The sequence below is a fragment of the Choloepus didactylus genome, chromosome 4 (assembly GCF_015220235.1).
Source record: "Choloepus didactylus isolate mChoDid1 chromosome 4, mChoDid1.pri, whole genome shotgun sequence".
NCBI lineage: Eukaryota > Metazoa > Chordata > Mammalia > Pilosa > Megalonychidae > Choloepus > Choloepus didactylus.
In genome coordinates, this window is record NC_051310.1 from 73,875,461 (window position 1) to 73,901,840 (window position 26,380).

The 26,380-nt window shown below is 49.1% G+C and overlaps 1 protein-coding gene across 11 annotated transcripts in view; it reads left to right on the forward strand.

The window, feature by feature from the left end:
* The window catches only part of OTUD7A (OTU deubiquitinase 7A), a 441,745-nt gene that overhangs the window by 384,472 nt on the left and 30,893 nt on the right, over positions 1 to 26,380 (forward strand). For all 11 annotated transcript variants that reach the window (XM_037832844.1, XM_037832852.1, XM_037832850.1 and 8 more), the window contains 5 exons: positions 2,356 to 2,457; positions 5,695 to 5,822; positions 6,928 to 7,040; positions 19,526 to 19,653; positions 22,419 to 22,568. In XM_037832844.1, the coding sequence (XP_037688772.1) occupies positions 2,356 to 2,457; positions 5,695 to 5,822; positions 6,928 to 7,040; positions 19,526 to 19,653; positions 22,419 to 22,568 (621 nt within the window). The remainder of the gene's footprint in view (positions 1 to 2,355; positions 2,458 to 5,694; positions 5,823 to 6,927; positions 7,041 to 19,525; positions 19,654 to 22,418; positions 22,569 to 26,380) is intronic.

A 26,380-nucleotide genomic window follows, 5' to 3' on the forward strand; every position in this document is an offset into this window, starting at 1 on the left:
ATGAATTAGCTTTTATAAAGGGAGCTCATCTGGTTACAAATTTATAGTCTGAAGGCCATGAAAATGTCTAAATTAAGGCATCAACACAAGTATACCTTCACCAAAGGGAGGTCAATGGCATCTGGAAAACCTCTGTTAGCTGAGAAGGCATGTGGCTGGCATCTGCTTCTCCCGGGTTGTGTTTCAGCTCCTTTCTTAGCTCCTGGGCATTCTTCAAAATGTTGCTCTTGGGGTGGTTTGTCCTCTCTTAGCTTCTCTGGAGCAAAGTGCCTGCAAAAGTCTGCTTTCACTGGCCATCTCCAAAATGTCTCTCTTGGCTATAGCACTGAGCTCCTTCTGTCTGAGCTCTTATAGGGCTCCAGTGATTTAATTAAGACCCACGCTGAATGGGCAGGGCCACACCTCCATGGAAATAATCCAATCAGAGTTCTCACCTACAGTTGGATGGGTCACATCTCCATGGAAACAACCCAATCCAAAGGTTCCAACCTAATCAACACTAAAACATCTGTCCCCCCAAGACTGCATCAAAGAACATGGTGTTTTGGGGGACATAATACATTCAAACTGGCACAAGAAGGTTCTTCTTTGTATCCTTTATTTTTTGGTAATACTTTATATTTCTTTGCTGATATTTTCTATATTTTCATTTGTTTCTAGTGGGTTTGTAATTGCTTGTTATAGCATTTTTATGGCAACTACTTTAAAATCCCTGTCAGATAATTCTGACATTTGTGTCATCTCAGTGTTTGTGTCTGTTGATTGTCTTTTCTCATTAAGTTTGGAATCTTTCTGGTCCTTCAATACAAGTGATATTCAAGAGAAAATTGTGCATTGTGGATATTAACTTATAATACTGAATCTTATTTAAATCTTGTGTTTCAGTGGGCCTCCTCTATTAGATGTGGGGGGGGGGCATTGCCTCATAGCCAACAGCTGGGGGTAGAGTACCTCATGACAGTCTGGAAAGGATGGAAATCTAGGCTCTCAACTCAGCCTTTTCAGGCAGAGGTAGAGATGAGGCTACAGTTTTTTCTGTGTCGTTTGTCTAGGACAGAGCAGAGCAGTTATTGTCTAAAATTTTCTGTCTTGCTGAGTTGCTCCTTTCCCAGTACTTTGTCTGGAGAGAACAGGCTTTTCTTGGCCTTTTTTTTCGCTCTGTCTGCACCCATTGGTTTTTCCAGGTTGCCAGCTTCTCCAGCACCCAGTCTGGTATATATGAGGCAACAAGAAAACCCAGAAAACTCACCACTGGTTCCTGAGGTCCCTGACCAGTCTGCCTCTCTCCACATTTCAGAGTCTCCTTATGTTGTTTTATATAAAATGTCCAGGGTTTTTAGTTGTACTTAGCAGGAGGAATAGGGAGAAGTATATCTACTCCATCTGCTTGGAAGCAGAAGCTTTCAGATGTAAGTTTTAATGAAGCTTAATGTGGTGGCTATACCTAAATAGCTATAATGGTTTTGGTGTATTAAATTACATGTACTTTCAAGGGTATGTATACACCAAAGAAAAAATGATGACTGTTTGATTTCTTGGCTACTGAAACAAATTCCATGCAATAGGCTGGCTTAGAAAACAGGAATTTATTAGCTCACAGTTTTGAGGCTAGGAGAATCCAAACTCAAGGCGTCAGCAAGGTGATGCTTTCTCCTGGGAGACTGTGGCACTCTGGGGCTGGCTGCTGGTGATCCTTGGCTCTTTACTCCTCTGTCACAAGGCAATGCACGTGGTGGCCTCTCCTGGCTTCTCCTTTCTCTCTCAGGTTCCATTGAGGTTCAGCTTCTGGCTGTTCCCTCAGGTTTTCTCACTTTCTATGACCTTCCCTATAAATCTTTCAGTAATAGGAATAAGACACATCCAGATTTAATGGAACCACACCTTAACGGAAGGAACCTCATCAAAAGGTCCCATTGACAATGATTGTACACCCACAGGAATGGATTATGTTTAAGAACATGTTTTTCTGGGGTACATAGCCCCAGACCACTACAATGATTAAAGAGGAAAAATAACCTTCAGGAGGGCTAACTATTCAAGGAATTTACACAGTTAAGGGGAAGTTTTATGTTTTGTTTAAAATATGCTCCCAGAGTCAAGGAGAGAAGACTTTGTCTTGAGTTTCTTAATCCTTCTACTAATTAAATGAAAGCTTTTGGCCATTTTTTTGTCCAAGAGGAAAAAATATATATATTTTTGAGAAAAATGTAGCCCTAACTCTCTATCCTCCCACCGATGTTCTCTAGAAACCATCAAGAAAATCTGTTATTGTGTTTTATACTTACTTAGCAAACACACTCATAAACGGTTGCTGCCCTTTCTGGGATTCTGTTCTAAAGTGAGCTTCTGTTTCAGGTCGCCTGAACTGGTGGTCCACAGTGTGTACAAGCTGTAAGAGGCTTCTTCCTTTGGCCACAACAGGGGATGGGAACTGCCTTTTACACGCTGCTTCACTGGGTAAGCTCCACAGCCTCAACAGATCTCTAGGCCTCCCCAATGCACTCCTCCACTGTCATCTGGAAGAGTCCCCAAGAGAAGGAGCCAACAACCCTGGCCCTTCTTGTCAAGTAGCTTGTGGACCTGGTGGGAAGACAAAACAGATGGTAGGACGAGGCTTCAGTGTGAGCTTCAGGGACAGGAACTGGAGACCATGGCCTAAAGAAGTCCAAGATGGTTTTATAGAGGAGGTGGGATCTTACTGAGATGAAGGACTTGAAAAAGAGAAGGGTGTGGAAGAAGACATTCCAGGCAGGGAAAGCACATGAGTAAAGCAAAGCGTGAGGGCAGGAATGAACAGGATGTTTGGAGAGAGGGCTAAGCTCAGTTTTGTTTGAGCAGAAAGCTTGGGGAGCCTTGGGTAAAGTTGGATAGTTGTGGGGCCGCCATATTGACAGCAGTCAATCATAGACTTGGACCAACAGAAAAACCGACATGTGTACCACTGGGGTAAATCTCAGGGAAATCAGTGTGGTCAGATTATGCAGCAGAGAGACTGGCAACCTTCTCCAGTGGAGGTGTGAGCTTCCTGGTTGCAAAAAGCCATGCCAGCTCAAATGCCCAAGCGTGGATGGTAATATTTGAATAATGGGGTCACAGTAGACTTTCTAGAAATTCGTTTTTCCATTCTTAGCCCAGCCTTATATCAGTTTTGATAGGCGAGTCTGGATTTGTGCATCAGACCGAGTTGTCCCTCATCAGTGCTGGGATGACACTGTATAGAGTCTCTCCAGAGGACAGGATGCTCAGATAAGAACACATGCCTTGTGGGTCAAACATACCTCCCCAGGCTAAAGTGGCCTTAACTCAGGGCAGTGCCTCAGAGCAAGGTCCAAGAGCCATGCTTCTCCTTAGAACCGCACTAAGGCCTGTTCATCAAGAGGACAGTTGAGATGAGACCGAAAAGGGCTTGGAGGAAAACGAATCAGGGCCTCAGAAGGAACTGGGGCGCCCAAAGGAGAATGGGGTCCCTGAGAAAGGAGAAAACTCCACAGTCTTGTTGGATGGTGACAGAAAAGACAAACACACCCACTGTCTTATTTCCTTTACATTTCAAAACTAGCAAAGTTCTCTTTGTTGGCATTATAAAAGTATTCCACATTCGTCATAGCAAGAAAATAAAAATCGGTAATCCCACCCCCCACTAATGGCCACTTTGCAAAATTTGGTCTTTGGTCTTCCAGTCTTTTGTCCATTCCTCAAATGAAATGATGATCTTCCTTTGTTCCCAGTGTGAAATCCAATGTTTTCCCCTTAAAGTTTCATTGAGAATTTTTCATGCTATTGTTCTTCAAAAGTATGTTTTTTTAATGATTGTGGGCTAATTTCATCATAATTTATTAACTTTCCCCTGTTACTGAATGTATTTGTTCTGAAACGTGGAGAAAGAATAGGAGAGAAGAAATCTCTCAACTGTGTCAAACAGTAGCCTAGTGACAAAGTTCTGGGTGTGGAGTTTCATTTCTCCCCAGAATGGCCTTGCTTTTGTACCAGGACAGCTAAATGCCCCAGGACCCAGACTGCCCAAAACTGGCCCACACATCCTTACCCAACCACACCTGTAGGATGCCTGCTGACCATGCCTGACGTCAAGCTGGGACTGTGGGACAGAAATGAAAGTGACAGTAGCCTAGAGTCAGGCTTGTAGACAGACAAGGGGGGCTGAACAAGAGAGCTATCTGTGGGCACTTAGGGTTGGAAACAGGGCTGGCGCTGCCTGGGACAGTCAGGGCAGGGTGGCTGAAAGCAGGGCTGAAGCGCAAGTAAGACTGGCAAGACATGTTTTATAAAAAAGACTACCATTTCTCTTGGTCGATGCCACATAAAACGACAAAAGCCTCACCTGCTGGAATGCCCACAGTGGTCTCTGGTTGTCCTATATCCTTGCAATGAAAGGATGCACTGCCAGGTTGCACCTATAAAAACATAGGTCAGTTCATGTCACTCCTCTGTTGAAAGCTCTCCAGAGGCTCCCCAGCTTGCTCAGAGGGAAACCCAAAGTCAAATTATCGTCTTCAAAATCATGATCTGGCCACCTTTGAACTCTGGTCTGGCCCTTCAATCTGATCCCCGCTCCACCCACCTTTCCCGCTTGCCCTTTCTCAAGGTCATTCTCAGGACCACCCTTTCCCCCAGCTGTCCTCTGCCAACAAGCTTCCTCCGGTCTCCCACTGACCCCTGCCCCAGAGAGTAGCCTGGTCCCTCCTCACCCATCCAAGTCTGCTCCGATGTCTCCATCTCACCTCATCTCCCTGACCACCTACTCCTGCATCTTATTTACAAACACTGCCACTCCCCTGATCTGCTCTCCTGGTAGCAAATTTAATAGCTGTCTCACCTCCCCACAAGTAGCCTCTGTAAGGTTTTAGGAACTTGATCTGTCCTGGACTGTGTCCCCAGCAGCTAGAACCCCGAGAATGGTCTCTCCTATATGATATAAATATGGAATTAGTAAATGGAATTTCAAGAAATTAAATTAAATGAATGAACAAATGAACAAATAAATGAACGGACACCCCACCCTTTCTCCTAGAACCTGGGGTGCATACCTTTTCTTCCCACAGTTGAGTTTCTTGGCTATGTCTCATCTGCCCAGAACACCTGCTCATGGACAGCTGCTTTGCTTTGTAACCCCAACACTCAGCACAGGCTGGAGGGAGAGAAAGACCCTCTCCTACGGAAGTCAGGGGCCTCTTCTGGACCCAGTTATTTCCACCGAAGCTCCACAGCCACCAGATGTGGCAGGATTGATGAAGCCGGCTCCGAAAACTGCTCATACGTTCTCAACTTGGGGCCCTACAGAAGGGCACGTCACTAGCTGGTCCCCTGTGCTTTCTTACCCTCAGACTCAAGCCGTGGACTGGGAACATGAGGTCCCTGAAGGCAAAGCCAGGAAACTGAGGGGGGGTTGCCAGGGGTCCCAGGGAGAGGCTGCCCTAGCTCTATGGGTGCCCTAGTTCACCTGTGATTGTTTAGCTAAGAAGAAGAAGTGCTGCCTCATCAGCCTACTTGTGTTGACAAGAGCCTTGGAAAAAGAACTGAGGGGAATTATCAGCTCATGATGGGAGGTGAAAAGTTAAGGAACAAGTTCTCTTTGGGTGTGTAGACATGGGCAGCCAGGCCTGGCCCATCGGGGGAGGCTTGAGCCATCACTCTGCTCGTCCTCCTTCTCATGTCCTTCCTGTCTCCCGGCCGCAGGAATGTGGGGCTTCCATGACCGGGACCTGGTCCTGCGGAAGGCGCTCTACACCATGATGAGGACGGGGGCCGAGAGGGAAGCACTGAAGCGGAGGTGGAGGTGGCAGCAGACCCAGCAGAACAAAGAGGTTGGTGCCTGCCGGTGGGTCCCAAGGCTAGGGGTCCGTGCCCCTTGTGGGCAGTCAGGCAGAAATGGCTTCCACTGGTTCAAGGGCATCCTGTGTTCAAACCCACAGAAGACACCATCCTTAATCGTAGCACAGGCTATGGCAAAATGTGACCATGTGTCGACTTGCACCACTCATCCTGGCATAATTGTTAACCACCCGCCTTCACGCTCAAGTTGGATGATGGGTTACGTGGTCACCCTGCTGTTAGGTCACTGCAAGTGCAGCGAGCTGCAGGGGAGGATCAGGCTGACGGCCGTCCAGCGCTGCCTGGAGCTGTGCACCTGCTCCTTGCCGAGAGAAGCCCAGTCATCCCTCCACCATCAGCAGAGCATTCCCAGCCAGAACGAACTAATAGCCCCCCAAGGGCCCTCCCTTCTCCACTAAGGGGTCTGAGGCCGCCTTGCAGCTTGGCCAAGACATTGCTCCAAATGATGGGTGGGCAGGACTGGGTTCCAGGGTTGCCAAATGTGTGTCATGAGGGAAGGCAAAGTGGTGTCTGGAGGCTAGAAAGGTAGCTGGGCCCCATCATGAAGGGAAATCAGTATTTCTTACGGGACACAAAAAAACAGCTTGTGCTGTCTGGATTTTGGAGTTCCCTCCTGTACATGTAAATTGTAACTCCAAACCAGGATAACTGAGAATGTGAAAATGGTACCAAAACTGTGTGCATTTCTGGATGATACTTCATGCAAGAAGTAAGTACAGTGAACCTTAACATAAAAACACTTCACCTTAGCTTTCCTGGAAGCAGAGACCGTCTGCTTTCTGATGTAAGTGGACCCCCAGTGTCCCTGTGGACTTGTTAATGGGCAGCCCCAAGCCCAGCACAGGTGCAGGCTAACATTTGGTCATTCCTGCCCCCAGGGAGTGGCCTTGTCTCTGGATGGATCCCTAAGAGCTCCGAAATTAGAGAGGGGGATTTCTGGGGGAAAAAAATGCATGTCATCAACAGCAAAAGGGGAACAGGGAGTGGCAACTAATGGGTGCCCCTAGCCCAGCCTCCCCTGGGTGGGAGCCCCCACCCACCCACACACCTCTGAGCCAGCCTTGCCTTTGTGCCCAGTCAGGGCTGGTGTACACGGAGGAGGAGTGGGAGCGAGAGTGGACAGAGCTGCTGAAGTTGGCCTCCAGCGAGCCCCGCACGCACTTCAGCAAGAACGGCGGCTCGGGCGGAGGGTAAGCACGGCCCGCTCCCCGAGCCCTTCCTTAGCGGCCACCTCAGGCTCTGTAGGGCCAGGCACAGCGGTGGCAGCAGGGAGGGTGGGCATAAGGGCAGAACGGTGGGAAGGCAGACAGAGCCCAGCCTTTGAAAGTCAGATTCTAAACCAGGACACATGGAGGTGAGAGAGGGGAGTTGCCATACCCCTGCCAGACAGTGGGGAAAAATTTTACATATTCCAAGTGTGGTAGTCTGGATCACGGGCCCCAAGAAAGATATGGCCTTAATCTTAGTGTGGGTTCCTGTGGCTGTGAACCCATTTGTAAATACAACCTTTGAAGATGTTATCAATTAAGGGGTGGACTCATTTGTGAACAGAATCTTCAAAGCTCCTACTTAGGGTGTGGCTATGCTGAATCAGGGTGGGCTGTAAGCCATATGGTTTAAAAAGAGAAGAAACCAACTGGAAGCCGGAGGTCCAAGAAGATCACACCAGACGAGACCAAGAACATCACCACGTGACGGAGGATGGCCAGGAAAACCATGGTCTAACCAAAGCCTTGATTTGGAACTTCAGTAAAATAAATACCCACCATTTCAGCCAACTCCTCATTGCAGTGTTTGTCATAGCAGCTTGGCAAACTGAGACGCCGAGACAGGCATTCTGCAGGTGGAGACGCAGAGCTCAAGGTCCCACACCCCCACCCCGTGTTCCTCAGGACCTCGTCATGCAGGCCGTGGGGGTGGGGACCCACCATCAACTTAAGCAGACTCTGAAGACTCAGCTGCTGGGCTCAGTTGTTTTCCCATCTGGATAACTTTTTCATTTTTGACTTCAAGAAGTCGAAGGGAAAGCTGAAAGATCTTCAAGCCAGTGTGACATTTCCCAAATGGGCTTCCTCACAAAAAAAAGGCTCAGCTGTGGCGTGAGTTCAGAGTGTAGCTGCCACAGTGTGACTATTCTAGTGTAAACAACCCTAGTGAAGAGTGCGATCCCAGAGCGGGACAGCCCCAGAGCCTTCGGCCGTGGGCAGGTGGCTCAAAAGATGGTGTTCCGTGGCTCAGACTTTACAAACCTGAGGGCAAAGGCATGGCCCCTAGAAAAGGTCTCAGGCAAACCCAGGAAAGTGTGAGCATCCCACAGGGAAGCCCTGAGAAAGGGCCAGGTGACCTTACCCAGCTCCTGAGTATAGGGTGTGTGGGGACAGCCCTGAGGCCCACAGTCCCCACATCCCTGCCGCTCCATGAGCAGTGCCTGGGGGCTTGCTCGGTGTCTCCTGCTGGAGGAAGGGCTCCTAAGAGGTCTGTTCTGGTTTGCTGAAGCTGCTATCATACAAAATACCAGAAAAGGATTGGCTTTTATAAAGGGGTGTGCCAGTTTGAATGTATTATGTCCCCCCAACACCATTATCTTTGATGTAATCTTGTGTGGGCTGACCTATCAGTGTTAATTAGATTGTGATTCCTTGAGTATTTCCATGGAGATGCGCCCCACCCAACTATGGATGATGACTCTGATTGGATAATTTCCATGGAGGTGTTGGCCCGCCCATTCAGGGTGGGTCTGAATTAAATTACTGGAGCCCTATATAAGCTCAGACAGAAGAAGCAAGATGCTACAGCCAAGAGGGACACTTGAAGAAAGCACAGGAGCTGCAGATGAGAGACAGTTTGAAGATGGCCATTGAAAGCAGAGTCTTGCTCCAGAGAAGCTAAGAGAGGACAGATATCCCAAGTGCAACTAAGAGTGACATTTTTGAGGAACTGCAGCCTAGAGAGGAACATCCTGGGAGAAAGCCATGTTGAAACCAGAACTTTGGAGCAGACGCCAGCCACGTGCCTTCCCAGCTAACAGAGGTTTTCTGGACACCATTGGCCATCCTCCAGTGAAGGTACCCAATTGCTGATGTGTTACCTTGGACATTTTATGGCCTTAAGACTGTAACTGTGTAACCAAACAACCCCCCTTTATAAAGGCTGATCCCTCTCTGGAGTTTTGCATTCTGGCAGCATTAGCAAACTAGAACAGGGGATTTATTAAGTTACAAATTTACAGTTCTAAGGCCATAAAAGTGTCCAAACTAAGGCATCAACAAGATGATGCCTTCACTGAAGAATAGCCACTGGTATCTGGAACACCTCTGTCAGCTGAGAAGGCACATGGCTGGTGTCTGCTGGTCCTTTGCTCTCAGGTTGCGTTTCAAAGTGGCTTTCTTCAAAATGTCTCTGGGCTTTTGTCTCTCTTAGCTTCTCTCAGCTCTCTGCTTGGTTCTCCTGGGAGTTTCTCTCTAAGAGTCTGGGGGTCCTCTCTTAGCTTTTCAGGAGTAAACTCTGGGCTTCATCTCTTAGCATCTGCAAAAGTCTTTCTGTCTGCATCTCCCAGCATCTGGGTCTGTGTTGTCTCTTAGCTTCTCCTGGGGGCAAACTCTGGATTACATATCTTTGCTTCTCTGCAAAATGTCTGTCTCAGCTTCTCTGAGCTCCTTCTCTCCATGAGCTCTCTTAAAGGACTCCAGTGATCTAATGAAGACACACCCGAAATGGGTAAGGCCACACCTCCATGGAAATGATCTAATCAAAAGTTCTCACCTACAGTTGGGTGAGTCACATCTCCACAGAAACATTCAATCAAAAGGTCCTACCCTAATCAAAAGACTAATAAGTCTGCCCCCACAAGATTGCATTAAAGAACCTGGCTTTTGTGGGGGACAAAATAAACCAGCACAAGTTCCCACATGCAGCCTTAGGGACGGATAACTCAAACCGGTAAACACAGACACAATTCCTCGGCATCGATTTGTTATTTTAACAATATGACATGTCAGCACCAACGTGCATCTGCTCTTCTAGGATGTGTGAGACAAGGGTTCTTGGTCCTCAGTCAATTCCTGCAGACCCTGCTGTCGATTTTGCCATGCCCCTCGAGCTGTGCCTGTGAACCTCAGTAGTACCTTTTTCACCGTTGCGTCTCCGACAGCAGCCACAGGGCAGGTGCTCTGTAAATGCAGGTTGGGGAAAGGCAGGGAAAGGCAACAACAACATAACAATAATAATGGTGGATGTGATGGTTTGAAGCTGTAGGTACCCCAGAAAAGATCATATTCTTAAAGCCAATCCACTCCTGTGGGTGTAGACCTATTGTGGGTGGGACCTCTTGATGAGGTTATTTCACTTGAGGCTGCCCCAGGTGGGTCTTAATCCTCTCACTGGAGTCCTTTATAAGGAATAAAAGACAGAAAGAAGACACAGAAGGCCCCAGAGAAGCTAAGAGAGACAGAAGCTCAAAGAGAGGACACATTGAAATCAAAGAGGAAGCCACTGAGGCCAGAAGCTGGAAGCAACGAAACCCAAGAGAGAAAGGAGACACCAGCCAACGTCACCATGAGCCTGGCTGTGTAATGAGGAGCTGAGGATGGCTGGTAGCTAGTCTTCAGGGAGGAGGATCATCCTGTTGAGGCCTTAATTTGGGCATTTCACAGCCTTTGAACTGCATTTCACAGCCTTTGAACTGTAAACTTGTAAGCTAATAAATGCCCATGGTTAAAAGCCAGCCCATTTCTGGAATATTGCATTTCATCAGCTTAAGCAAACTAAAACAATGAGTAACAGCCACCATGGTGTGTCCTCCCAGGGCCCCTCCAGGAGGCAGGGGCACAGCCACATGGCTGGCCAGGCCCTCCAACTCCAAAGGCCACAGCTCCAGCAGGAGTGCCCAGCTCTTCCTGTTTCTTCACAAGTGGAGAAACCAAGGCCTGGAGGGCAGAATCTCACAACCCTGGTGGAGGTTCCCTAGCTCTCCCTACGCAGGGACTCGTGTTTGCCTCTGCTGGACCTCCCTGGAGCTCCATCGCCCCCTCATCACTCTTTATTGTTCCCTTCTCTTTCTCCTGCCCCTTAAGCCCTGACGGGGGAGGAGGGGGTGTCCGACCAGGTGACGCTCTCCCATTCACTCTACAGATGAAGGAAGGGCACTCTGGCCTTGCTGAAACCTGCTCTTGGGGCTTGCTCTGTCACCCCAACAATATCCATCATGCACCTCTAAACACCCCACCATGACCACCCCCTCCAGAGTTTGTTGTGGCACTAACATCCCCTTCGCCATCAATTTGTTTAACATTTCCAGTTAGGAGCAATGAATGAGAGAACATTCTGGAAAGTGGCAGACCTGGGGAATAGAGGGAAGTGTGGGTGAGCACTCAGACACCTGGACTGGATGAGGGAGAAGTAAGAAGCAGGTACCCTCTACCCCTCCCTTCAAACCTTAGCCCACAGACCTGGAGTAGCCTTTTTACCAGTTGGAAAACTGAGCCTCTGCAGTTATTAAGTGACTTTCCCAAGACCGGAACAGTAAGACATGAAGAACCACCGAGTCCCTTCTTTCCACTGCTCCCTACAGCCTAAAAAAAGTCCCTTAAATATAAGATAATCTGTAGAACTTCAGGTGATGGTTCAACCTGCAAACAGACTCCCCCCACCCCCACTGTTCTGGGGTCACCGAAGTGTGGGTTGTAGTCCCAGATTGGCTGCGTGACCCTGGGCACATCTCACAAGCTCTCTGAGGCCCCTCAGTGTTGTTCCTCTGTAAAATGCAAATAGTAGCAACTTCCCTGCCAGGCTGTGTCATTTTTCTATGGCTGGGTTACAAACCACCCCAAAACTGTGGCTTCCCACCATAGCCATCTTGCCCTCTGGAACTGCCTGGAGTCACTCATGGGGATCAGTGATCCTGAAGTTTGTCTAGAACTGGATTGTCCAAGAGAGGCTCCCTCTTGGAGCTGGGGCTGGGAGCTGCCTGTTGGTTGAGCCTCTCTGCATGTTGTTTTCACCTCAAAGAGGCCCAGGTCCTTTATGGAGCCAGATCAGTTGTTCCAAATAATATGATTTGGGGAAGAGTCCGTCATGCTCCAGTACTTAAATAGCACCGGCTGTCCTGGGAGTAACCAGCCTGTGCCAAGAGTTCTACATCTTCACATTCTGTCAAAGCTAATCCAAGTGAATTATGGGATTCTCCGTGCAGGGATCCCCTTCAATATACTTGGTCTTCGTCACTTGGAGACCTTTAGGAAGAGCTCCCTTGAACCGATGTTTCTATACAGAAAGCAATGTTTTTGTTTTGGAGCATCTTTTCTCTCCCAAGGTAACTGAAGCACCAAGTTCTCTTCTAAAGTTTGAGGTGCTTGCTTGCAATCTGACCAACAAGCAAGAAGCTCCACAATGTTTCTCTGATTCAAAATCTTGGAAATTATAACCCTGAAGACATGAGTTGCTAAGTGCCTCTATTTCCATTTGATTTACCTGCGTGTCAAGAATGAAATGATCGTGAATGACATTCAACTGTTCTTTTGTGGGAAGTGGTCCATGGGATGGGAAAATGTGTCTATAAGTCTCTCCAAGTTTATTTGCCAAAAAATATATTTATCCTATTATACTTTGAACTCTTCAATAACATGAACTCTGCCTATGAAAGCTTCTGCCCCTGCATCTGGGGGCTGGCAAAAGAGGGCAGAGGGAGAAAGACTTCAGTTATTTTGTCTCTTTTGAGTACCACTTGTTTGTAGTCTTCCCAGAGAAGTGTTATAGTGGAGTGTTCCTAGCCCCATCCTGACTACCTGCTTTATCGATCATATTGTGGTAATTTCGCAGCTGCTAAAACAAATACCATCCAATGGGTTTACAACAACAGGAATTTTTTGGCTCAGTATTTCAAAGGCTAGAAGGCTGGCTTCCTCCCAAGGTCTGTATTTTCTGGCTGGCCGGCAATCTCTGGGGTTCCTTGGCTTTTCTGTCACATGGCAATGCACATGGCGGCATCTTCTTTCTCTTCAGGGTTCCGTTGACTTCCAGCTTCTGGCTGCTTCCCGTGGCTTCTCTCTCCACACTTTAACTGAAGTAATATCTTGAAGAGACCCTATTTACAATGCATCCACACCCAGCAGAATGGGGCCAAGACCAAGAACATGTCCACACTGGGGTACACGATTCAAACCACATCATGTAGGCTTCATATTTTCTCCTCCAATGGCGCATTTTAACCCAATGCTTCTTTTTGATACTCTTCCAAACCCCAGCTGACTGCTGGGCCTAGCATGCTGCGTGCACGCTTAGCCCAGAGGTCAGCAGAGAGCATGGAGCTTCAGGGTCTCCCCACACCCAGGGAGATGCTGCTCCCAGGACCTGTGACACTGTTGCCCAGACGTGATCCATTAGGCAGCAGGTAGCGAAGGCAAACACGATGGGCACAAGTGCTGACGCCATTTTCCTTCACAGCCTTTGGCGGAGAGTCAGGGAAGGGGGGCTGCTCCTCTCAGAGGGCCCAGTCAGATGGTAACAAGATCAGTGTCATCTGAGCACATGTGACGTCTCAGCAGGCCTAGGATGTTGTCATTTTCATCACCAACTATAGATAAGGAAGCTTGGATTCAGAGAAGTGCGCTGTTTCCCAATGTCCCACAGCTGGTAGGAGCCAGGACCCAAACTTAGATCTGATCAAAAACATAAACCCTTGTTCTTTACAAACATGAAGTAGGTAGAAGGAGCAAGAATCAACAACTCATCTTGAGATTTGTGGTGAAAATAACCGTGTTTATTCTTGCGCCTTCAATATGTAAAGCTTATTGGTTCTCCACGGATAGGTACTGAGACAGGTCAGAGAAAAGAGAGCAGAGAAGACGGGGCTGTTGCGAGGACTTTCAGCAAGACCCCTTCCATCTGCCCCTCAGGATCTCCTTTGTCCTGTTTCTCTTTGGCACCTCTCACTCTGTTGTTAATTTGTGGTTGAGTTTCTGGAATTTTACTGGCAACGTGTTTTCTGTATTTCTAAATTATTGGCCTTTTTCGGAAATAACTAGAATCCTAAATGATTTCATAACGCACAGCCTTAGAGACGTAAACGTGAGTCAGTCCTTTAAGATTAGTGAGTGGTCACTCAGTTCCTGGGAGACGTCCAGACCACACACTCTAGCACCCAAGGGCCAGAAAACATGTCTGGGCTCTTGTGGGAAAGGAGTTTCAATGTACATCCCTTAAGGGGCTCTGCCTTCCTTCAGCAAACCCAAGACAGAAACCATGTGTAAGGTTTGCAGGCGTGGAATCCAAGTCAAATTTTTAAAAGACTTTTCTAATTGAAAATCAGACAGACGCTGATCTTCATCTATTGGCGGTCCTCAGCAAGGAGCCCTCCCTGACCATCCTATCTAAAGAAGCCACTTTTTAGCACTGTGCTTGCTAATCCCTGACATTTCTTATTTGATCACTTGTTGATTGTCTTTCCCCAGCCCCAGATATGCATGTGTGGGCATGTGTACTCACACACACACACACACACACACACACAGATGTTCAACTAATTCTGGCCCATAGCAGATAGGCAATAAATATTTGTCCCATGAATGACCACCGAATTCCTGAGTCCAGGCAATGAGCTGTCACGCTCAGGCCACTCTAATCATGGTTGTCAAGGGTCACTGTCAGAGCTGAGGTCCGTTTGCTCCCTTTTAAATGCGAGAAAGTTCCAGTCTCCTCCATCCTTGCCCCCCAGGCATGGCTCTAGGCAGGGCCTCTGCTGGCCTGTACTGTGCCCTTGGGAATTTTTTTTTTAAAGCCACCCTCCTCCAGGCAGACGCAGTCCCTGGCCAGAATGCAAAGGCCATCAGAGCGCAGGCTGGCTTCAGCCCCCAGGATCCTCCTTGGTGTCACACTTCTGGGCATTGTCTAGGCTCTCAGTCTCTAGCACCTTCTGCATCTACGTACTAACCCACCGAAGGTTTGTCCTGACTCCAAGCCCTGCCTGGGAGAAGCAGCCGAGACCCACTACTCCTAAATGCTCCCTGTAACATCTATATGGGGAGCATTACAACAGCTATGAGAAGGAGCAAACGGGTCCCCAAATATTGTGATGGGTGTGTCTCCCAGATGCACCATTAAGTGAAGAAATCAGGGACCAGAACAGAGAGTATAGAGTCCAGCTCTAAAGCAGGAGGGAGTGTACATGTATGTACATATGCACATATGCACTCATATGTTTATATTATATTTTTAAGCACAAGGCTACATCTAAAATCAGTAACCAATAATTAGGTCATCATAGACATCACCACAGATGGGGTGACTATACAATTTATCATCCACATCAATTCACCTTTAGGAGGGAAAGTGGGCACTAACCCCTTGGGGCATGGAGAGTAGGCCCTCCCTGTGCAAAATGGGGTATGGGCATTCCACCCAGTGTGGGGCTTGGAGAAGGGCACTGGGAACCCAAGCTTCACTCTACATGGCTGTGTGGAGGTTGGTGGTCGTGAGCCTACATCCCCAAGACCAGCTTGCTTGTCCGTGATGATGGCCCTTGCTAAGGGTTATAGCTTTAATTTAAGTCAACATTCCCCAAGATCTGCACTCTACCTTTCTCTCTTTCCACCCTTCTCTGAGATTTGAAATCTTGGCTGCAGTAGATTGAATCAAGTCCCCCACAAAGACATGCTCTTCATCCTAATCTACCTTCCTGTGGGTGTGAACCCACTTGTAAATAGGACTCTTTGAAGATGTGTTATCAGCTAAGGTGCAGACTCATTTGTGAATAGGGTCTTCTAAGATCCTAGTTAGGTGCAACCACTGGATGAGAGCAGGCCTTAGTCCATATGACTGGAGCTTTATCAAGGAGGAAATTCAGATCCAGCCAGAGGAAAAAGAGGCTGGAAGTCAGTAGAACCAGAAGAGCACACTCAAGGAGAGAGAGAGAGAGTTCACCATGTGATGGGAGGAGAGATAAAAGCAAAGGAACCAAGGACTGTGGCAGTCCAGCACTGGAAAGTTGCAGAATTTGGAGAGAAAGCTTCGCCTTGATGATGCCTTGATTTTTGACTTCTAGCCTCTAAAACCATGAGACAGTAAATTCCTGTTAAGTTAAGTGTGTGGCATATGTCACAGCAATCTAGCAAACTAAGACACTGGTCAGGCCAGGCAGTGCCAGGAGGGGACCAGTCTGGCATTCAGCCCAGGTGACCTCTCACCTCCACATTCCCCTGGGTGTTTTTCCATTGGATGGATCTGTGTCCCTGTCCCTAGGAAGTCTCCCTTCTCAAGTACACACCGAAGAAGAAATGATGGGTGCCCTAGAAAATCTTGTGTGTTTTGGTGTATGGGTTGAGTGCATGCTATGAAGTTTTCGGATACATGCAGTCTTTTTGAAGATGAAGTTGTTATATTGTGTTCCAGTTTGCTAAAGCTGCCATTATACAAAATACTGGAAATGGATTGGCTCTTATAAAGGGGATTTATTAAGTTTCAAGTTTAAAGCTCTACAGCCATAAAAGTGTCCAAAGTAAGGCATCAACAAGAGGATACCTTCACTGAAAGAAAGGCCGATGGTGTCCGGAACACCTCTGTCAGGTGGGAAGGCATATGGCTGGCATCTGCTGGTCCTTTGCTCCCAGGTTATGGTTTTAAAAATGGCTTTCTCCAAAGTGTCTCTGGGCTTCTGCCTCTCTCAGCTTCTCTCTCTCTCAGCTCCTGTTTATCCTTGCTTGTTCTCCCAAGGCATTTCTCTCTAAGTGTCTGAGGTTTCCTCTCTTAGCTTCCCTGGGACAAACTCTGGGCTTCATCTCTTAGCTTAGCATCTCCAAACATCTTTCTGTCTGCATCTCCAAGCATCTGGGTCTGTGTGGGCTCTTATCTCCTCCTGGGGCAAACTCTGGATTACATATTTTAGCTCCTCCCCAAAATGTCTCTCTCAGCTTCTCTGAGCTCCTTCTCTCCATGAGCTCTCTTAAATGACTTCAGTAAACTAATCAAGAACCACCCAGAATGGGCAGGTTCACACCTCTGTGGAAATAATTTAATCAAAGGTGTCACCCACAGTTGGGTGGGTCATATCTCCATGGAAACATTCAATCAAAAGTCCCACTCCCCAAGATTGGATTAAAAGATCATGGATCTTCTGGGGTCCGTAACAACTTCGAACTGACACATGTTGCATATCTGCCTTCTTAGCAGTAAAAGTGTTTAGGAATTTCTGAGCATGTGTTCCCAGAGGGCAGATTCTGTTTACAATCCCAGGTCTAAGGTTTGCTTAGTAAGATCATGAGAAGAAGATGTTAAGCCTCAGGGCAAGAAGTTGGAGAGGATTTTAGGAATGGTGTGGTGGTTTGAATTGTTTACTCTAGTTTGGACATGATCTTGGTCTTGGGACACATTCTGGTGGGTGTGAGCCCGTTATGAATAAGCTCTCTTTAAGACGGTACTTCACTTAAAGTGTGGCCTCACTGAATCAGGTTGGATTTTAATCCAGATAACTGAAGTCCTTCATAGACAAAGTGAAAATCAGAGAGAAGCCATGTGGAGCAGCCAGAAGTCGGAATTCAGTGGAACTTGGAGGAAAAAGGAGAAGTGTGTATCGCCATGTGATGGAAAAGCCAAGGAACCCCAAAAATTGCCTGCCAGCCAGAAGATACCTACCCTGGGAGGAAGCAAGCTTTCTAAGCTCTGAAACCATGAGCCAATAAATTCCTGTTGTTAAGTCAACACATTGTATGATATTTGTTTAAGCAGCTGAGAAACTAAAACACTTTGTTTGACTAGAGCTGAGTTCTATCACTGGGGCTCTGAGCACAGGTCACCTTTCCAAAGTCTCATCCCAGGCATAATCCCATTTGCCCCTCAAAGGAGCTTGAGGAGGAGCTGAGCCAATGTTCTCAGCCAGCGTTCTCCAGAACAGGAACAAACAGCAAGGATCCTAGAAGTCCTAGCACCGGCCGTGGGATTGAGGGGTGAACACAGAGCTGGGACCCGCCCTGAGCTCAAGCCCATTCCTAGATCCTTACAGCAAAGGGCTGGAAGCAAGCATGGAAGCATGTTACGATTCTCATGCTGCCCCCAGGTTGGAGCTGGGGACTTCTGCATCTCCTCCTGAGTCACTGAGCAGGATCACTGCTCTCTAGTAGCTCTCATGCTCAACACCAAAACAGAAGGGGAGAAAGGTCACTCGCTCCAGGCTCTCCCAGTCTCCCCCTCCCTGCCAGGCCCCACCCACCGCCCCCCACCACTGCCCACATCCAGCCACAAGGCCCAGTGTGTGCACAACCCAGCTCCATGCCCCACTCCTGACAGAGAACTGGGCATGGATAGATGGACAGGTTGGGAGACATTACATGCAGGCAAGAAACAAGTTCTTGCTCACCTAATACACTGCATTTCACGGAGCCAGCCTACCGTAGTAAGTGTTCAATAAATAGCTGCTGGCTCATCTGTTTGAAATGCAATGGCCGGGCCTTCGGGGTTGCATTGGAAGCATGCTGTGCCTGAACAGCGGAGCCCAAGGCACAACCAGTCTTTTCATTGACGGTGTCACTGCGGGACCCTTCTGGTATAGCCGTTCAGATAGCAGAATGTACCGTCGTGGAGAGAAAATGTGACTTGGAACCCAGGGCCAAGAGGGCTGCACTGCACCGCATCTTCTCTTCTCTTTTACATGAATACCTCCCTCATTAAAAGTTCTTCGCTTTCCAGGCGGACTTCTCCATTCATTGGGTCTGGGGTGGAATGGCACCCAACATCTCCAATCTGGATCTTGTTCCAAGTATGCAGTTGTAGCTCGTGTTCTCAAACAGGCCACTCCGGTCCTCAAAGACCTCCCTCAATGAATTCTGAGCATCCCAAGGGTGCCCATGAACAAGCCCCAGCCCCACCTGGGGATCTTGGCAGGGTATGGCCACCTCAGCTGGCCCTGTGAGGACAGCTAAGGCCCGTGGTTGCCAACGTCAAGCTGTGACCTCTGCCCGCCTCAGATGCTCTTCTCTTTGGGGTAGTCCTTTTGTTAAGGCACAGCAAAGTAACAGTCTTCTACCCCATCGTCTTAGAGTATTGAGTGGAAGCAGTTCTTCAAGCCTGCTCTTTCCCTGAGCCTTAGACATGAGTCAGGGGCATGGGACTTTCCAAGAGAATCTCCACCCTCCTACTCTGAGACTTGAAACCCAGGCAGCCTTCTCAGCACATGCCCTTTCCCATTTGGTTAAGTATTTCCTGAAGGCTCCTGAGATCTTCATAGCAACAGACCACCACCCTCTCAGGTACATCCGTGTGTGCCCAAGTCCCTGATGGCTAAGAATTCAGCTCAGGCTGCACAGGGAGATGAAAGAAGAAGCCTCCATCCCACCTTTGCCACTCCCAGTTTCCTCATTAAGCAGTCCAGAGAATTACCCGCCACGTTGCCACACTTCTTCAGTTGGGCAGCCTCTGCTTACAGGTGACCAGAAACCCTCAGCTTCAAGTTCTCTCTGACGTGCCTCCCAGCATTACCCAACCCAGGTTGGTGGGTGGGGTGCTGGGACTTGTGCATCTCCCAGCTGGCAGCTGGCATGGGAGGTGGCCTGGGATAGCAGTGAAATGCCAGGATGCAATGGAGGGAGGTAAAACCCAGAGAAGTGCTCAGACCCTATGCAGAGTGCCGCTCTTTCCTCCATCTTCCCTCCTTATGCGGTCCAGTAACAGACCTGCTCTGTTTGTTTCCTAGTGTGGACAACTCCAAGGACCCCGTGTATGAGAGTCTGGAAGAGTTCCATGTTTTCGTTTTAGCGCATATACTAAGAAGACCGATCGTTGTCGTTGCAGATACGATGTTAAGAGACTCAGGTGGAGAAGGTAGGTTCCTCAGATAGATGTGTTTTATTCATGACCCAGAAAGAAGAGACAACCCTAACATGAGGGCTGAGCTTCCAGAAGATCACAGAGCATTACTTTGCATCCTCAATGATCTTGTTGTTTGTCATCATCTCTCCTCTACTTGACGTGTCTCTTTTTTCCTTCTCTGATGGCAGAAGGGTTTCCTCACAGCCATCTGCTCCTTATCAACTGAAAGTGTCCACAAGAAATCTAGTGTTTTCAGGGCTGGGACTAACTTAGAGGGTTTCCCCCACCCCCACCCTCTGATGGACACAGGGGCTCCTCAGCAACCACATTTTAAGGAGAAAAGAAAAACAAGACCAGATGTGTGAAATCGCTCAGCAAGGTTGTGGTAGAAATGGGCTCAGCAGGGAAGGAACAAGGATGGAGAACGCTGTCCATCGCTGGCCCACCCGAGCCCAGCACTCTGTGGAGCCCTTTCCAGCCCAGTGGTCTCTGGTTCCATCCACACTGTCACCTCCCAGGGTGGACACTGCCCTCCCCACTTTACAAAAGAGGTGATCGAAGCCCAGAGAGGCAAAGTAAGGTGTCCTCACTGCCCAGCTAAGTCCATAGAGGAGTCTGATTCAAACCCAGGTCAGGGAGGGCCCAGTGGGTACCTTCTACTCCCCACTGTGGCTCCCCAGAGCCCCCGAGGCCAGCAGGGAGGGCCCCTGGGTCCCACGGGGCCAGATGCCCTCTTGGAAGAAGAGGGAAAAGAAGAACAACCAGAGAGGGTGGAATGGGAAGGCACAGCCTCATCTGCAGTGGAGGATGACCCCCTACGAGCCACCCCCAATCCCGACACTCTGCTGACTTCCTGCTGTCCGCTGCCCCTGCCTCGGATTGTCTCGCCTTTTCTTTGCTTCTGCCACCAGCACCAGCATTTTTCTTGAGTTGCTGTTTTCCCCTGCGTCACTTCTTAAGAAGATGCAGTGCACAAGATAGTCCAGTGCCAGGCAGCAAGTTGCCAAGAGACTTGCTCCTTTCAATTTAAAGCTGGGCTTTAAAGAAACCATGGAACTTCCAGGTGGTTTCACATGTAGCTCTTCATGCGAAATCCACAACCGCCAAAGGAAATCTTAGCTCGCCGCCGAGATCATTAGGGCAGGGAAGGAGCTAGGCTGACATCTTTCCTGCCCAAAGCCACCTGCTCCCTGGGGCCGTCCAGGCACACAGACCTCGGGGTGGGGAGCCAGGACTCGTGACGGGGTCCTTGTGCCCACTGCCCTGAGGTCCGAAGACCGTCAGCCTTCCAAGTGCCTGGGCCCACAGGTTTCTCCCACAGGCAGAGCTACACTTCAACAATTTAGACAGAATTGTGGGGGGAACATTAAGAATTCACCAAAGGCTCCCCTGAAATTGTTCAGCTATGCATTCTGCTCCCTGTGAGGGAGAGACACGCAAATGATCTGCCGACTCTGAGGCCAAAAGGAAAGACTCTAACAAGTAAGATGCAGATGCTGCAGCAAGGCAAATAGTTCCAGAAGTTATTCCCTTGCACTATTGGGCTTTAGGCTCTTCTTCCCCCCAGTTCTGTCAATAAGGAAATGAACAAGATCGTGTCCCAGTTGCTAAAGGACTCGAGTCCCCTGTTCTGTATTTCCTTTCTGACTTATAACCTGGTCACTGGAGCTCTGTGGTTAGTTCCTCCAGAATCAGTGGAAGAGGTTCTCAAGATATGGAGTGATTAAGCTCTCGAAAAGCATAGATTTGTTTTGTATAAAAACAGCTTTCACGAAACAAGAAGGATGAGAAAATTTGGGGAAAAAAATGTTCTTCCAGGCTGGCGTGCAGGTGACAGCTGCCTGTCTCCTTCGCTCTGTCATCCCCCAATCCCAACTCTCTCTTTTTTAAAATTAATTTTTGTTTACACACAAGCTGTACCCACAAAGCAAAAACTTCCCCTTCCCCCCATCTCCTGGCGACCTCTATTCTACTTTCTGTCTTTATGAAGTTTCATAGTCCAGTAATTTCATATCAGTGAGAAGATACAATATGTCCTATCATGTTGGTTTATTTCACTCAACATGATGTCTTCAAGGTTCATCTGTGTTGTCACATGGATCAGGACTTCATTCCTTTTTAGAGCTGCATAATATTCCATTCTATAGATATCCATTCATTGGTTGATGGATGCTGGGGTGGTTTCCACCACCTTTTGGCAGCTGTGAAGAATGCTTTTATGAACACTGGTGTACAGATACCTGTTTGAGACCCTGTGTTCACTTCCATTGGGTACATGCCTAGAAGTGGAATTGCTGGGTCAAATGGTAATTCTATATTTTGCTCTTTGAGGAACCACCCTACTGCTTTCCACAGAAGCTCCACACCTCTTAATACCTGTAGGAGTCTAAACAGGCTGTTCCAGGGCAGGTGGCAGTGGAAACCCCTCAGCCCTGTCCCTCTTGACCCCAGCCTGCAGCTGGAAGGGGTACAGAGATGAGCCAGGGTGACCCAGGGTGCATTTGGGGGTGAGGTTTTCCTTGCCAGTCAGAGCTGTTGAGAGAGTGTACTAAACCCCTTGTACATGCAAAGCTCCTCTCTGCTGCACGGGGTATGTGGGGGAACGAGACTGATGCACAATCCCATGTCCGGGACCCCCTCTCCCCTCTGCTCCCTCATGTAGGCAGCAGCGTTCGGGGGTCCTCCACACCTGGGGTGCTAGGGGAGGAGCTGGCTGTCTCCTCCCCACTTAGGGCTGACTGCTGCTGAACGGTCCTCTTCCTCGTTTGTGTCCTCAGCGTTCGCACCCATCCCCTTTGGAGGGATTTACCTGCCCTTGGAGGTCCCTCCCAACAGATGCCATTGCTCACCTCTGGTCCTGGCCTATGACCAAGCACACTTCTCTGCCCTCGTGTCCATGGAACAGAGAGATCAGCAAAGAGAACAAGGTATGCCCAGCGTCGGAGAGACAGGGAGCACGGGGGCCTCAGAGCTGCGACGGGCTCCAGGAGGGAGGGCCAAGGAGGGTGGACGGGGGCTTGAAATTTGGAGAATCCACCCCAGTAGAACACACACAGCACATAAAACTTCCCTACGCAGGTACAAATGTGCTTTTCACTGAAAATAACAATGTTAAAGACAACTTTTAACTCAAAATATTAAAATAATACTAATAATAATTCTACTACCCTTAAGTAGCTTTTACTATTGTTCCCTTTCAGGAGCATGTGTATTTTAAACAAATGTAATTAGTTTTAGATGAGAAAAAAATAATAAAGCCTCTCTAAAGCAGGGATCTGCAAACTATAGGCCATGGGCCAAATCCAGACCTCACCACCTGTTTTTATAAATAAAGTTCTACTGAAACACAGCCACACCCATTTTAATCCAGTGCCGGTGGCTGCTTTGTTCTTCAAAGGCAGAGTTGAGTAGTAGGCACAGAGACCATATGATCTACAGAGCCTAAAATATTTACAGAAAATGTTTGCCAACCCCTGCCCTAGTGTAAGCTTTCGAATCAAAAGTCTATGTTTCTGTTCAGTCTTTGCAGCTGAGTTTCCCTGAGGTAGCTATTTCAGTGCTGAAAATGACCCTGCAGACAGGCTTGCCTGGTACAGTTACACAGGCTGTGCACTGCACAATTCTAGAGCACTGGTCGATAGAGCCACACGGGGCCGTGTCAACAAGTGTCTTTGCTGCTGAAATAGCAAAATTGTGTTTGGAATGGTTGCTGATTTCTCGTGTTAGCTACTGATGGTGGTGGATGTGTGCATAGCTGCATGATGAGGAGGGAATCCCTTCCCATTGCTGCTCATGTTTCTGATTTAGGTAAATACTCCCCCAGGAAACTAACCAGGGGATAGGAAACACAGACATTTGCAGTTCTGTCTATAGCTTGGGAAGTAAATACAGCAAGAAAATTGCCCCCTTAAGGACTTCTAGGTGCTGATCACTTCTGTAAACACTAAACGGACACAGACAAACAAAACTCAGCCTTCTTCACCCTGCTACAAGGCGCTGCCAAGGCCCTTTGCACATCCTGCTCTGATGGTCAAGACCTGTGGCTGTGGGGTAGAATCTGAAACTGAGGGGAAACACAGGGGCTTCCACTAAGCCCTCCTTCCCAGGGTGTATGGTGGAGGTGGGGGGGGGGGGGACAAGAGCAGGTACCACATGGGACATAAACCCAGAAAGAAAATGCAGATAGCAGCATGCAGCCAACTGCAATGGAAATATCTAGTGGATTTTCTGTGTTGTTAACAGACATCTATCTCACTTTGGCCAAAGGGAAAAAATATTGAATCAATAAGATCCAGGAGGTGTTTTTGCTTTCTCCGTTGTCCCTCAGCTTTTCGGTCAGTGATGCTGGACTCTCCCTAGGTTTTCAGTTCTTCTCAGCTTACCGTGGCCCCAGGGAGATGACAGTGGCCTTTCTCAGAACCAGAATCTAGACCAGGAGCTGGGCCTCCTAGTCCAGTTGCCCAAGGTGTTTCTGTGGTCAGGGGAATACACAGGGCCTGGGACACACCTCCCTTGCTGAGCAAGGGGGGCTGGCTCCATGGCCCTTTCCCCATGGAAGACATTGGACCCACTTACAGGACTTCCAGATACTTCTTTGTGATGCTTTACAGGGAAATATGAAGGTGTCTTTGAGCAAAAGAATCAATGTAGGGGCAGCCACCACTCGGCCCCTCTCAGGAGAGTGTCACAGAGGTGATGGTGGCTTTCCCCAAAAGTGGGTTCCGTGTCCCCATGTGCGTGAGCTCCATGCTGTCCCCACCCCCCTCCCCCACCGATGTGGGTGGCCTTGGCTTGACTCCTGGAGCAGTGGGGTCTGCACACCCATGTCTATCATGCACCTGGGGCTGAGGCAGAGGAGGTGGCGGCGGCTTCCAGGGCCTGCGTGAATTCCTCGTGGCTGGGCCCGGCCCTGGCACCCTAAAGAACACTGATGCCCTGCAGCTTTGGGGGCTCTAGCTCTCTATGCAGCTGCATGTCCCCTGTGTCACCTGTCACCGTGTACCTGGATGGCACCTGCCAAGCTGACGGGAGCTGGTGGACACCCCCTGCTGTCCCGCCACCCCCGCATTGGCCTGAAATCCTGTAGTCCTGCTGGATTTGAGGGGTGGGGAGCAAGGGTCAGCCCAGTGGATGCATCTTCAGTGCCTCTTACCTACGGGTTTGGGGGACCCAACGTCGGCATTGTGGCATTGTGCCTGCCTTGGGGCCCCCATGACCCTGGGGGGAGGCAAAGTCAAGACAGGCTGTGCACAGAGCCAGCTCGCGCTCCCTGGGTAGGGGAGCGACGGGAGAAGGGGTACCCCAACTGGGGGACCAGGCAGATGTGAGGAGAGCTGGGTTGAACGGGTCCTGGGGGCCCAGTGTGACTTCCAAAGGCTGATAACCAGGGACACAACGAGCCTGAACCAAGCTGCTGGGCTATGGCTGGAGTTGGTGAAGTATGTTTTTGTGGCCCAGTGGGCATGGCAGCAGGGAGCCCACCCACTGCGTGGCCCGGGTTGGGAAGCAGCCTCCCGCATCCCTGTGGCTGTCACTGGTGTCTGGCGCCCACCTTGCCCCGTGAAGCCCTTTCTCCTTCTCCATCCCTGCCCTCAGTCCCCTGGCCCCTCCCCTGTCTTCTTTCCCTTTCTCTCCCTTTCCATCCATTCCTTCCATTTGACCATTTTTCACTTGAAATGATGGTCGTAGACTTTGCCTGCTCACTCTGAAGTCTGCCGCTAAACATATTCCTTATCTCTGAGCTAGTCCCATCCCCTGACCCTTCAAGAATAAGCCTAAACACTTTAACATCTCCCTTGCTAGCCACTACGAGGAGGAGGAGAAGGGCAGACCTTGTTCGGAAAGCCAGGAGCTCCCCTAGGGTGTCCTCCTTCCTGTCCCACCAAGAGCCCTTCTGCAGATACCAGACCCTAGCATTCAGCTACTGTTGCCTGGGGTGGGGGGAAGGGGAAAGCCCACCCACGTTAGTGGCTTTGCCTCTCTTCTCAGCCTGCACCATGCCATGGAAAATGGAAGAAGCCACAGAAAGTCGTGGTATGAGCCTTCAAAGGGAGGTGTGTCCAGAATAGGAGTCAGCTGCAAGGGGCTCAAATGAGTAAGGGTTTGCTGCTTCTGTAACAGGAAGTCCTGAGGCCAGTGGTCCAGGGTTGGTGCAGCTGGGGAGTTGGATAGCCAGCCTCTCTCTGCTCTGTCTCGTGTCCTGTGCTTCCAGCCTGATGGTCACAGGATGGGTGCTGCAGCTCCAGGGATCACATCCACATTTCAGGCTGGGCCAAATGCCTCCTCTTCATCAGACTTTGGCTTCTTATTTGGAAAGAAAGCCCTCCTCAAGGACTTGTGCTGACCTCTGACTACCCAAAGCCGAGTTCTGCACTTACCGTTTCCTTCATCTGCAGAGCAGCTGGAGAAGTGAGTGCAGTGAAGGAAGGAGAGAGTAAGGTGGCTGGGAAGAGGCTCAGCACGCTGGCCCAGAATGTGTTGGAGGGAAGGGATGGTTGGCATTTCCAGGTCATGCTGCCTGCAGCATTTCATCCAGAATGTTCTCTTTCTTTCATGGGCAATGGCTGCTTTGCTGGGAAAAACAAAGTCCAGAAGTGAGCTGTTTAGCTCCTCGGCCCTTGACTGAAAATGAACCACAGTTGACTGCCATGCTTTTAACCGAAGCAGGTGGACCAGTTCCCCTAAAAAGCTGAGGTATGCGAGGCAGCCAGTATAATGCTCCTTGAAAGAAACCCACTTC